The sequence below is a fragment of the Pseudonaja textilis genome, chromosome 1, assembly GCF_049901715.1.
Source record: "Pseudonaja textilis isolate UNSWEBS1 chromosome 1, rPseTex1.2, whole genome shotgun sequence".
Lineage (NCBI taxonomy): Eukaryota > Metazoa > Chordata > Lepidosauria > Squamata > Elapidae > Pseudonaja > Pseudonaja textilis.
This window is the reverse complement of record NC_141990.1, coordinates 264375503-264389595: the sequence shown is the minus strand read 5'-3', so window position 1 is coordinate 264389595 and position 14093 is coordinate 264375503. Positions and strand designations below refer to the sequence as shown.

General features: G+C 38.0%; 1 protein-coding gene across 1 annotated transcript in view; it reads left to right on the top strand.

The window, feature by feature from the left end:
• SPI1 (Spi-1 proto-oncogene) overlaps positions 1–13525 on the top strand; it is a 30088-nt gene extending 16563 nt beyond the window's left edge. The window contains exons 2-5 of the mRNA XM_026708117.2: positions 538–631; positions 8006–8223; positions 11300–11450; positions 12724–13525. Of these exons, the coding sequence (XP_026563902.1) occupies positions 538–631; positions 8006–8223; positions 11300–11450; positions 12724–13040 (780 nt within the window). The 3' untranslated portion in view covers positions 13041–13525. The remainder of the gene's footprint in view (positions 1–537; positions 632–8005; positions 8224–11299; positions 11451–12723) is intronic.
• Positions 13526–14093: the final 568 nt, after the last annotated feature.

The following is a 14093-nucleotide window of genomic DNA, read 5'->3' as shown; positions in this document are numbered from 1 at the left end:
TCCCAGAGAGAAACCCAGTGGACATGATACTGCTGTAAATGTCTAACAACAGTATTGCTATTTAACAATCTGAGGACTGTTCCAGAGAGCTAAATTGCCATCTATTAATATGGTTAACAGAATTATGAATATTGGAGGGACAGTGGTGATATTGGAATAGAATTAACATTTATTAAATTTGGAAGAATTCTTTAAAATAGTCAAATATTTTCCATGATTGAGATTTTATTTTGGAATGTCATGTCTAACTGAAGTGAAGAGACAAGACATATAGCCCGCTACAAATGCTGAGGATCAGTTTTTAAATGGTAGAGAAAACAATTTCTGTCTGCTTCATAATTACATGAAAGGACTACTGTACTTTTTTTTTTTAAGTCCATTTTTGCTAATTTTCAAAAATACTTTCTTGTCATTTGAAGTATAGTTTCTGGAGGCCCGTTTAAACTTCATATTTCAATGTCCTGTTTGTTTTCGAGGGACAAAGGGGAATGTTGGTCTTTGTTTTTCATATGTGACAATAATCTATTCTTCACACAGCCCTCTGAAGACCTGGTATCTTATGAATCAGACCTCTATAGACAGTCTCATGATAGTTACCAGTATCTCAACAACGAAGCAGACAGTCACGGTGGTAAGTAAATTGTCCAACATCTAGGAATACTAGAGGAACAGATTTATGGTCACTCAAGAAGGGTGATGAATGAGTACAGCTTTTTAAATACTTTGTTTCAACAATAGTTTTAGAGCACTTTGGTCTAGCTTGATATAAACACTATTTTTCTGAAATAATTAATTGATACACCAATATTTCAAAGATCTTCATGATAACTATTTTCATTATACTCGCCAAATTTGGGTCCTGGATTCTTCCAGAGGTGAGAGTATTAAATGAGTACTTCCCAGTTAAACACAAATAGTACCAAATCACTCTTCTAGATTTTACACAATATTTTTTGATATTAAGACAGAATAAGAATATCTGCAGGAGCAACCTAGGTGGAATTGAGAACATGATTCAGAGGGGGGACTCTGCAAGTTTGACTGTAAGAAGAAGCCCCACATTTCTAGCCAGGGTGGTTCATATGTTGGGAGTTAACATACTGTGCAAGTATATTTGGGGGTAACAGAATTGGAGAAAGCAGAGTAGGATGTTCTCCATGACTAGGAACTAAGAGCATGGGCACAACAAGAAATGTGAAGCAGGCCCAGAAGATATATTCATGGTTAAAATGGCAAAATACTTTACAGAATCTCCTGAAGAATAATGTTGAATTCATCTGCAAACAAGAAATAATAATTAAAAGGCAAAAGTTATCTAATGCTTACATTTTTATAGTCCCAGTTGTGTTGAAAATTAGATTAGCAATGGCTCTATTTAACAGAAAGGAATTGGACTGGAAATTATGGGCTGTTTTTCCATTTCAGCTGATTTAGAAATAACTGCTCCAATTGTAAGGAAATTACAGGTTTTTTGACCTGGTTATTTACTGAATAAGCCGCAATTGAGTGGATTCAGTTGCTAAGTTGTAAACTACAGTTTACAAGGGATAGTGATTGAATTTGCAACAAGTTAAACTGAAGTAAAAAAAAATCGTGTTGTGTTTAGCACAACATATGACTGTAGGTAATGTCTTCCTTGTTTTGTTCTTATGTATCTGACATTAAATACATTCAACTTTAAGCTATCACCCTGAACTGTTCTGGTTATAATATATGTTCATTCACTTTTGTAAAGAAAGTGAAAGTATTTATTTACATAAGCAACCTTTCCTAACCACAGTCACAACAAAATGACAAAATGTGTGTCATAATGGAAAAAGGTAAGTTTGGCCCTGTCCAAATTATATCACATTGTCACATGCAAGTATATAAGGGGTAGGGTTTGTTGTAAGATCAGGTTTTGTCACTTCCCCCTCTTACCTCCCATGGTAGGCACTAATATTTATTTGAAATATTTACATTTTACCATAGTGCAATACTGTAGGAAAGAAATTCTTCCTCTGATTGGTCCTATCCAAAACCTCACAATATGATACATAATCTTATGTGTAAATGAAACACCTGGATTAGTCTAAAAAAGATAATTTTAATTTTCTGGTCAATAGGGAAGAATTCGATATCTCTATATAAAAAGATGAGAGAAGTGACACAGGAATCTCTACTTCTGTCATTTATATTTACTCCATTTCCTTTATTCTTCAACCTTTCCTTACAAATGCATCTCTTCTCTTTTCTATTGTCAATATGAAATGTTGTTAAATTGTTACAGAGATAAAAATGAGGATTCCAAGTGATATCGAATACAAGTCAGACACACGGGGGGAAGGGGAACAGGGGAAAAAATATCGGTAATCATTCCTTTATTAATGTGGGTCAACTTAAAATAAATATAAGAACGATAGATGAACTATGTTCACAACCTAGCAGTAATATCTCAGTCAAGGTAAAGGCAAAGGTTCCCTTTGCACATACGTGCTATTTGTTTCCGGCTCTAGGGGGTGGTGCTCATCTCCGTTACAAAGCCGAAGAGCCAGTGCTGACTGAAGACATCTCTGTGGTCATGTGGCCGGCATGACTAAATGCCGAAGGCGCACGGAATGCTGTTACCTTCCCACCAAAGTGGTCCCTATTTTTCTATTTGCATTTTTACATGCTTTCAAACTGCTAGGTTGGCAGAAGTTGGGACAAGTAACGGGAGCTCACTCTGTTATGCAGTGCTAGGGATTCGAACCGCAAAACTGCCAACCTTTCTGATCGACAAGCTCAGCATCTTAGCCACTGAGCCACTGCGTCCCAATAAGTCAGTTAAAGGTTACTATTATTATCTAATAGTAACACAGCAGGAAAGAATAAAGCCCTTTATGGCAGCAACAATTCTTTACAGCATTGGTAAAAAAGTGACACCACTGGACCTTTATTTCACTCTTTACTTTAGCAGTGAGCAAATGAAGCCTTGTCCTTATTTCCATACCAAACAATTCTCTCACATCCTCTTTCACTTCACATAGCAGTTTTCAAAATGACTCCCACATGAAAAAGCCACATACCTCCTAGTGATTTTTTTTTATCCTTTCCAGAAATCTAATGGATTATACACCAAAGACTACTTTGTTCAATTTCTTGTCCCTTATAGAGACCATTAGATGCCTTCCTAAGCTCACAAGCAGTGGCAAAAGAACACATTCCCACTCATGTCCCCAGCAACTGAAACAAGAGTCAGGCTACCTTGCAGGCATATATACATATACATATATATATATACATATACATACATATCTTTGGTTATTCGGGTTTCTCCCGTGTAAGATTGGCAGTATCTAGGCAACGTTTCAATGAAGTCTCATTCATCATCTTCAGGCTTGTGTCTTCGGCTCGAAGACACAAGCCTGAAGATGATGAATGAGACTTCATCGAAATGTTGCCTAGATACTGCCAATCTTACACGGGAGAAAACCCGAATAACCAAAGATCCACATACAAATACCTGCGAGAACCTCAGAAAACAAATATACATACATACTATATACTATATAACTACAATACAGAAGCCTGATGATGGCAGATGAGATTCTGCCGAAACGTTGCTACAACTTTATAAGCACAATTATAATGACGTGGGAAAATACCCGAACAAAGCTGAATACCATATATATACTAAATACCATATACCATATACTGTATACTGTATACCGTTTACCGTATACCATATACCATATACCATATACTGGTATATAAATATATATAAATTTGGGGAATATATATAATTTTTCAGAAGTGGTTTGCCACTGCTGCCTTCATAGGCTGAGAGAAAATGACTGGCCCAAGGCTTTGGACTAAGACAGTACTAGAACTTGTAGTGTCTCAGTTTCTAACCTGGTGCCTTAACCATTATGTCAAACTGGCACTAACATTTATGCATACACACAAAGAAACAAATGCACCAGAGCCTAAAGGAAGAACTAGAGAGAATGTGGAAAGTAGGGTCCCAGTGGTGGTAGCAACACCTGAGGCTGTGATTCCTAATTTGGGAGAGTGGGTCCAGGAGAATCCAGGAACAACACCAAAGCTCTCCATCCAGAAAGAATGCAGTGTTAGGAACAGCTAAGTCCATGCGCAAAAACCTCAGACTCCCAGCCCAAGATACATCCCAGCCACTGGGGTGAAAAGGAAGTTTTACTATGTATAGAAAAGATACAACTGATTGAAGCATCCAAATTAAGACCAAAACAAAACAAGCAAAAGGGCTCCATAATTACATAGCCTGGAAGTTCAATGTACAGCCATTCGAACAACCTGTTACTAGGGATAGAAGAAAGGAATGAAAGAAATCTAAATCTCATCTCCTCCAGCTAGATTAGATGACTGGAACAAAACAATATGTGAACCTTGGCCTAAAAGAATATTGAGCTACATGAACCTAAGTCTGAATGAAGCATTGTCAATCATAACAACACATATCATTCTAAGAGTAACCATAAGATTACACTGCTTTTTAAGTGTAAAAATATGCCACAAAGCCATATTAGAAGTCATATAAAAATGTTGAGCTGGGGACGGAAAGAAAACTATATAGAGCCCTACACTTTAAAATAATGTAGCACTACAGCAGCTTTAACCAATAGAAAAATATTTGGCAACCAATTTTTTCCAGCTTGTCTTACTCATCAGTCTGTCTTCATTAATGATTTACACTTTGGCTGGCAGCCCCAGTTTCACCTCATTCTCATGCCATTCGCCATTTCTCACCCCCAGACTGATGTAGACAATCTTATCTCATTTTTTTTTAGTATCACAGAGCACCAAATGGCCACAACAGCACACAACAAAGGAGAGTGAAGAGTGATATGATCACAATGCTGGCAGCTGTTTGTCTCATTACAGGATTTACAAGAAGAAAAGAAGAAAGATAGAGTACTTGTCTGGGAGATTTTTCAATATAAAATATTCACAACTACAAAAAAATGCATTCAAGTAAACTCAATAAAATATCCCTCTAAAGTTAAATGGTGATTTTATAATGAGAAAAGAGACTTAACTCCACAGCATAAATTTTATTCAAACCACAAAGCAGAAAAATAAAATGTAAAAAAAAAACAAAGCTGGACAAAATTTAGACATTTGTCTTGCACTGGAAAGACATTACATAAGGCCCCAAACTTATTGAGGGCAAATATTCAATATTTTGAGAAGGACATTTGTGGAGAAGCCCTTCATCAGTAGAGTCATTTGTGGACATCACTTATCAGGGACACTGGGAGAATGACCTTGGATGACTATTTCAGATCATCATAGATACATCTAGGAACAGGTGATTCATCAACAGAAGATCAAGTACCAAGATCTCAAGTTAGGAATAGTTTTAAAGGTTAAAAGGCAGCAGTTTAAAATGAATTCAGAAAAGGGTCAGGTGACAGAGTATGACTTGATCTTCCTTCTAAATAAAATTCTATACTGAAGTTTTTGCCTAATTTTCAAATATTCAATGGATTGCCATCATCCAAAGAGAGTACCATCTTAGGCCCAGTACTCTTCAATATCTTCATTAATGGCATAGATGGGGGAATAGAAGGGTAACTTGCCAAATTTGCAGATGATACTAAGCTGGCAGGAATAGCTAACACCCAAGAAGATAAGCTCAGGAACCAGATGGATCTTGACAGACTAGAACATTGGGCCATATTTAACAAAATGAAATTCAATGTAGAGAAAAGTAAAGCCCTACACTTAGGCAAGAAAAACCAAAAGTACACATATAGACTGGGTGAAACCAGGCTTAATAGCATTAATTGTGAGAGAGATCTTAGAGTCTTAGTGGACAACCAGCTAAATATGAGCCAGCAATGTGCAGCAGCAGCCAAAAAAGCCAATGCAACCCTAAATTGCATTAACAGAGAGATACAATCGAGATCAAGTGAGGTACTAATACCGCTCTATAAAGCCTTAGTAAGACCACACCTAGAGTACTGCATCCAGTTTTGGTCACCACACTATAAAAAAGATGTTGAGACTCTAGAAAAAGTACAGAGAAGAGCAACCAGGATGATTAGGGGACTGGAAACTAAAATATATGAAGAATGGTTACAAGGAACTGGGCATGGCTAGTCTAGTGAAGAGAAGGATCAGGGGAGGCATGATAGCAGTGTTCCAATATTTGAGGGGCTGCCACAGAGAGGAGGGGATCAAGCTATTTTCTAAAGCACTCAAAGGCCAGACAAGGAATAATGGATGGAAACTGAACAAGGAGAGATTTAACCTGGAAATAAAGAGAAATTTTCTGACAGAACAATCAACCAATGGAACAGCCTGCCTTCGGAAGTTGCGGGAGCGCCATCACTTGAGACTTTCAAGAAGAGATTAGACTGTCATTTGTCAGAAATGGTGTAGGGTCTCCCACTTGGGTGTGGGGTTGGACTAGAACACCTACAAGATCCCTTCCAACTCTGATTATCTGTTATCTGTTAGAGTTAACAGGGCATTAAAATGTAAGTTAAGAAGCAGCATATCTAGGTTACAATTACAAATCTAATATTATAAAGACCCCCTTATTCTTCAGTGGCAAAGTGACAAAGATTCTACTTTTTTAGAAAGAATGCAGCTGCAGCAGAATAGAGGAAGAGAAATGAATCACCGGTTAACAGTATTTACTTCTTGTGTGGACAATTTCAGCTTTGGTATACTGACTCAGACACTTTTAACACTTCCATTTCTCAAAGGTTTCAAATTTTGCAAGTTTACCACATTTCATGTGGTTTCAGATTTCTGATCATCAGAATTGCATACAAGTTGACAATCTTCTCAAGTTTGAGGCAATTTTTGTTTGTAACTTTTGGGAAGGTCCATAGAACAATACGTGATCGTTTAAAAGTTTTCCATTTCTGATAACCAGTATTACATTTTATTAGGAGTAGGACTAAAGCTTGGGGGGTTCTAATGCATATGACTCAGAAATGTAAGCAGCTGTCTGGATGTGATTGGGATAACCAAACAGCTGTGTTGCCTCACTCCATGTTGGAAAATTGAGTCCAAACTTAGAACAGGCTATTAAATTTCTTGGCACAGAGAATACCATTGTTTGTTTGATGATTGGTTTTTGTTTCTCAACATATTGATAAAATTTGTGCCTTATAAATGGAACTTTTAATTCATTCAGAGACAATGATCAGTTGTTGTATATCATAAAGAACTGGAATGTGTTTTAATTTTCATGTAGCTCCTGCGATCATAAGTAGCTTATCAACAGAACCAGCCAGATTATGGAAAAGGGCTTCTGACTCTTGTAATAATGACATTTTTGCATGGCATCCATTTCCCATGGAGCTGTTTGGGAAAAATACTACACCAAATTATAGTAATGAACCAGATGTCGATGTGTACAGATAGCTGGAGTATGTAGATTGTTTAAAATGCTATCACTATGTGGCGGTAGTTTTTCTAGTTTGTTTCAGGATTATATGCCACTCAGATACCGAGTTGGCACCTTCGCAGCTATGCTATAAGGAAGTAATTCTAAACAGTGCACATAGCTGCCATATGAAGTTATTACTGTAAATGTTATGCTTATCATTCACCATGAGGCTCAGACGTCCATTTCTCCATATTCCCCAAATTGCTCTTTCTTTCTCTGGATAAAGGCTGTTTCTCCACTCATTTCCTTCAGCATTTTTGATTAGGGAAAGAGTAACAATGGCTCCCCAGGAATGTAATTCACACCCTAATGCCAACCATGGATGATGCTACTAAAGATATCATAATAAACTCCAAACAATGAGCTATCCAAGTGGAACTTGCTGAATGTCCTGTTGAATTCTGTCAAAATAATAATAATAATAATAATAATAATAATAATAATAATAACAACCCTAGATATCAGAACATAATTAAAATTCCATATATTCCACATGGAATCTAATCTTGATATGGACTGAATATGAACTTGGCAATCCTCTTTCTGTTGGGCAGATATGAACAATTGGGTGTGTTTTTTTTTTTAATTCTATGTTACCAGGCGAACTGCTTTTAACTCCATCAGACCACTACTGGGAATATCATCCCCATCATCTGCACACTGAATTTGAGAGCTTTGGAGACAATCATTTTGCAGAGCTCCAAAGTGTACAGCCACCACAGCTCCAGCAGCTCTACCGACACATGGAGATAGAACAGATGCACGTTCTTGACTCTGGGATCCCTGTCACACATCTTGGCCTCAACCACAACCATCAGGTACAAATCTGAGCCCAGATAATCCAAACACAGATATTTTTCTAGGCAGATAACTGGATATACAAAGATTGTTCCTATTTCATAACATTTAGTTTAATAAAACTAGGACAAATTAACACCACCACAAAGACCATTTTAAGAGAACAAGAAACTAAGCATTATACGTAGGGTTATATCACTTTTCTTTAAATATTTTAAAAAGCAGACATACTTTTGCAGGCTGTTAACAGAAGGTATAAAATTATCCATGCGATTAAATGCATCATTTGAAGTTAAACTATTATCAGTTTTTTTTTGGGGGCGTTGTTGTTTTTTTATATCAGAAATAGCAGGTGGAATCAACAGAGTGAGACCCAGGGAACAATTTATTTTTAATGTGCTATTCCCTGCCAGGGTTGCAATAAAAATACTCTCCTGATCAGCTATCAACTCAAGGAGAGACAATCTCAGTAACCATGAATAAAAGGGAGGGATAGAACTGCTTATTCTTTGTCTTTTTCCTTTCTTTGCAATGTAAAGGAGTTGGAATTGGGCAGCCAATACATTTAAAATACTATCATCCCCATCGTCATACAGCCACCCAAACATTTTTCCATGTAGGAGGGAACGGAATGCACCTGTATTTTTTCTTCATTCTTGTTCTTGTGTTGCCTGTTGGTCTAGATGTTGACTCTTAGTGGCCAATGTTGGGTGTAACCAAGCAGCTGTAGCCACTCACTGTAGTTAATATATTTCTTGTTCTGTTTAGAAAATGTTCACTCTCTGTCAAATAGCATTAATATCACACATTCAACACTTGGAATAGTAGAATAGAGGCAAAACATTAATTCTAGACAATCTGATTAGCAAGGTTTGTTCAAATAGGCTGAGAATAGGCAGAAGCAATTTTTCTGGTTTAATATTAAGAAAAAATATCCTTCCAGTAAAAGGGGTTTCTTAGCAAAATCCCAAACTAGTCATACCACATCTGGGCTGCCAATCTCCGGATCAGCGGTGACCAACTGGTGGACTGCAGCCCACTGGTGGTCCGCAAAAATTTTTTTGATGGGCTGCAGAGAAATGTCACCCTCAGAGCACCCCCCCAAGCAATTAATCTAGGCTGCGCAGAAACACAAGGCTGCGCTGCCCACATGGCTCACAGGAACCCTCCCTGCCCATTCACTCCTTACCTGGCAAACTTGCCTGCTAAATTGCTATTTTTCCTTTTTCCCCCCCAACCATCAGCTATTCTGCTGTGTGGGGAGATTTAGATTAGCTAGAAAGCAGGAAATAGTTGGATTTGTTGCTTTCTAGTAAGTCTTTAGATCTTCGGCTCTGCTTTTAAGCACAGCTGAACCTCCCTTAGGACTGAAGGTTCTATTATTCAGTGCAGACTCACTGCAAGCAAGTTTTATATGACAGACTCAGGCAGCCGATGGCAGACAGATAGATCACTAAATGATTCTGTGAGCAACTCAATCTGCCAGCCTACTTTGCCTGATTTGGGGTAAAAAATTGCTCTTTAAAAAAAAAAATTCAATATTTACATACATGATGTCTTGTGAGTTAATTTTGTGAGTTTGCTAGCAAATTTTATGAGTTTTCTTGCAAGCAAATTTTATGTGACAGAATGAGCTAGCCAATGGCAGATGGATAGATCTCTGAATGAATCTGTGATTTGAGCAACTCAATCTGCCTGCCCGCTTTGCCTGATTTTGGGTAAAAGTTGCTCTTTTTTATAAAAAATTCAATATTTATATAAATATTTATAATATTTACATACAAGCCATGCCCAGCCAGTCACATGACCACCAAGCCATACCCACAAATTAGGCCACACCCACAGAACTGGTTAGTGGTCCCTGGGATTTAAAATTATGAGTTTGGTGGTCCCTAAGGTCCAAAAGGTTGGCGACCCCTGCTCTGGATGATCTCTACATGGCATCAAAAAAAATCATAGGATATTTTAAACTGGATTTCTCCTGGAGGTGAATTGCCTCTCAAAAATAACTTTTCTCTCTACCCCAAGTAGGCTGATGACATGGTGTTCCATACTTAAAACCACACTTTAAAAAAAGATTAGTAAGAATGGAATGGAGTTTTTAGATATATATTCCATCATCCTTTTAAATTGAGGTTCACCATGTCAGCTCTTTCCTTCTTGTTCTTCCCCAAAGTATAGCAGCTTAATACTAGGGACAGTTAATTCTCCATGTAAAACTCACGGAGACATCTCACTTAGCATAAATGAAAATGTTTCACTTCCTCCCAAAATTTTCCAGAATGTTACCACTGGAAGAGCTTCCAAATGTCACTGAATTTCCACTGTAGTAAAAATGTGCTTCAGTCACTCCTCTCTGGATATTTTATAAGCCTGAAATAAAGGTCTTGCTTTTCCTGGGTCTTCTTTAGCTGTTTCATATGATGGATATTTGCTCTGAATTTAATTTTAAATTAAATGTTGGTGGGCAATCTAATGCCTCCATTTAAGCTGCAGTTTAACTATAAAGAGCTCAAGGTGACTCTGTGGTTAAGGTCAGTAGTTTTACCCTTGAAGAGCTAGCAGGAAATGTACACACAATATTACTCAATCTCAGCCCGTTCCACTGTAGTCATCTCCAGTTATTCTGCCAAGTCATTAACCACCCATCCCTGTACCCCGAAGCAACTTAATTGCACATTCCTTTCTGAGATATTTTGGAACAACTTCTACATCAACAGAAAAACCTCAGAAGTCCACGATCTGACTGCTAGAATAAGTTACAAACTAAGAGCCATTTTGTATCTTCTCGATGTGCCCCTTCTTACCTCTCTTGCTTCTAATAAGTTTTGTCACTTATTTCCTGTACCTAGGAGGAAGCAGAGAGGTTTGCTTCTGTAACCTAATGACAAACAAAAACAGAGTTAACCAATATATTTGGATTTTTCCTGCAATGGTAGCCTGTCCTTTTCCATCTTCCTGTGAGAAGACCTAATAAGGCAGACACAAATTTGCAGCTACTTAGGTGATGTTTGAAAGAAAGGCTACTTTACCCCTCTTCATTCTTGACACACCCTCCCTTTATATGACTTACCTGACAAGCTCATATCTCAACAGGTTGCCTTTGTGCCTCGCATGTGTGTGTATCCCTCTCATCAGCGCAGTTCTGATGAAGAAGATCTAGAGAGGCAGAGTCCACCCTTGGAAGTATCAGATGGAGAGACTGAGGTTGGGGAACCCACTCCTGGGATTATGAATGGAGAATCAGGTTAGCAACTATACCACAGAAGCTGAATTCTGTCTTTTATCGTAACTTTTTCTTCATTCCTGTTCTATCGTTGCTTCTCTGGCATCACTTACCCTTATAATTCCACTATCTCAAAACTGAAATGTTCTTTTCTTTTGATAACTCCCTCCCTGTCTTTTATGAAGTTTTCTCTCATGGCTAGCTTGTATTTTCACATTCTGTGCTAAGCACATTCAGCTAAAACATACTCCACAGAGGAGAATGTAGCTTCTCAATCTGCAGCTACATCCTTTCATTTAAGACTGATCTTTTTCAGGTCTTCCTGAAATGTTTGGCGCCAGGTTTTCTTTGGCCTTTCTCTTTTTCTCTGACCAATTGGCGGAATCTAGTTGATTGTGGTCTTTGATCACCCGGTAATGGCTCTCATTGTTTTCCCCTTCAAGCCACTTTTCAAATATTTTAAAAAGAAAATGTTTCATTTAATTCCTTAATCTAGGTTTCAAGTGAAAAGTACAGATTCATCCTCACATTTTGCTTTCTTGCAGTTTGAAGACAATTTGGTAACCATTTTTAAGGGACATGTCCTGATGGTATTGCCTTCATCTCATCTCCCAGCTTGCTGTGGATGCATTCTGAAGTTCTCTTTGGTTAATCCACTGTTAGTCAAGAGCAGGGATCTGCTCCACTTCTATTGGCTACTTAAATCATTATGAGCATGTAATGATTTTAAACCCAGGCATTCTCTGGAGTCCTTAGTGTTCTCTGAGCTTGGTTGTTTTCTTGCAGATGTTTTGCTAACTAGGTAACATCATCAATACTAGTGGAGAGAGGGGTTTGCTGTCATTTATATACTAGTGGCTTGCCCTGTCAGTATTGGTGGGAGTAGTCTTGATAGTTCTTTGATTGCCTGTTTATGTTAGCTTGTTTGGCAGTTCCTTGATTCAGGGATTGTTAATTCTGATGTTAATCTCTGCTCATCTGGATGTTGACTGCTGGGATGAACTGTTTTGGTCTTTTCATTTCTTTTGACTTTTTGATTGTCTCTTTTGAATGATATGTAGATGTTGTTTATGTCTCTGTGCCTGTTGATGGCTGATTTGTTCCAGTGCCAGGCTTCCAGGAATTTTCTAGCATTTTGGGATGGTTTGAATTCCTACATTAGTTTGGAAATGTATGGTAAGAATAGTACTTGGTTACAATGCAATCAATACAAACAACTATCAGTTGTATATAAAGAAACTTCTGATATTCCTATTGCCTCTCATGCAGTGCTTTTTCTATTTTTTTCATATAGGTAGTAAGAAGAAAATCCGATTATATCAATTTCTTCTCGATCTGCTTCGGAGTGGAGATATGAAGGATAGCATCTGGTGGGTGGATAAGGAAAAAGGCACATTCCAGTTCTCCTCTAAGCACAAAGAAGCACTGGCTCATCGCTGGGGCATTCAGAAAGGCAACCGCAAGAAAATGACCTACCAGAAAATGGCACGAGCATTGCGAAATTACGGGAAGACTGGGGAGGTCAAGAAAGTGAAGAAGAAGCTAACATATCAGTTTAGTGATGAAGTGATGGGAAAGAGCAGCAGTGATAGAAACAGCTTTCCTCTCTGAATGAGAGTCCAGGATTCCCCAAAAGCCAAATTGTAGAGACAAATATGGGTTGGACTTAACAGCAGAGTTGCTGTAACATCTCTGGGCCCTCATTCTTACCTTACTGAGGTTTTCATCAACCATCTTCTCTGGTACGAATTCCCTTTTCAGCTTTGACATTCCTACAGGTTATTTTTGCATCTATACAACAAGCTGGACACAGTAGGGACTGTTTTTAAAGAGAAAGAAATGTATAGGTATGTCATTTTCAGAAAATATTTGATTGTGCTGTAATTAAAATACATAGCCAATGAAGTGTTTTTATTTCTCAGACAGTATTAGTTGATCTTCAAAGACTGCCTTAGCCTACAGCTTTTAAATTAGCATTAATAAAGACTCTGCTATATTTCTCCATGGCTAGAGAGAAATCTGCAGACCTTGGAAACGTATCTTATTGTGCAAGTATTAATAACATTAAATATTTAATAAAATCAGATATAATGAAATAATATTTTCTGCATTAATCCAGATAATCTTAGCCAGGGGTGGGATTCCACCAGTATTACAACCGGTTATAATCATGTGATCATGTGTGTTCATGCCAAATGAGCACTTCACACACGCGCTCCGCATTTCAAAAAGAGTTTATACTTACCTTCTTCTGCAGTCCCTGTGACTAAAACAGCTGAGGTACGGTAAACTGCTCGGTCACGCGAATCAGCATGCTATAACAAAAGAGAATAAAGCATAGGAAAGAGCAGGGACAGGTGGGCGGGCCCACATGCTCGTCACAGCAAACCGGTTCGCTGCCATCTGATCTTCAGAGCAAGGGGTTCGCTCAAACCGGTATGAACCGGTAGAATCCCACCCCTGATCTTAGCTGTTTCTCAGTCATATTATAAATAGATTTCTCCAAGCCCTAATAGACATGTTGGAGAAATAACCCAGGGTGAAGAATCTTCTTGATCCAAATCATGTTATTACTATAGAGCTATGGGCCTTGCCTTTCTTCCGGTGTGCATACTTCACAGTTTCCTTGAGCACAGAAGCAATAAGATGTATGACAGCATGGAC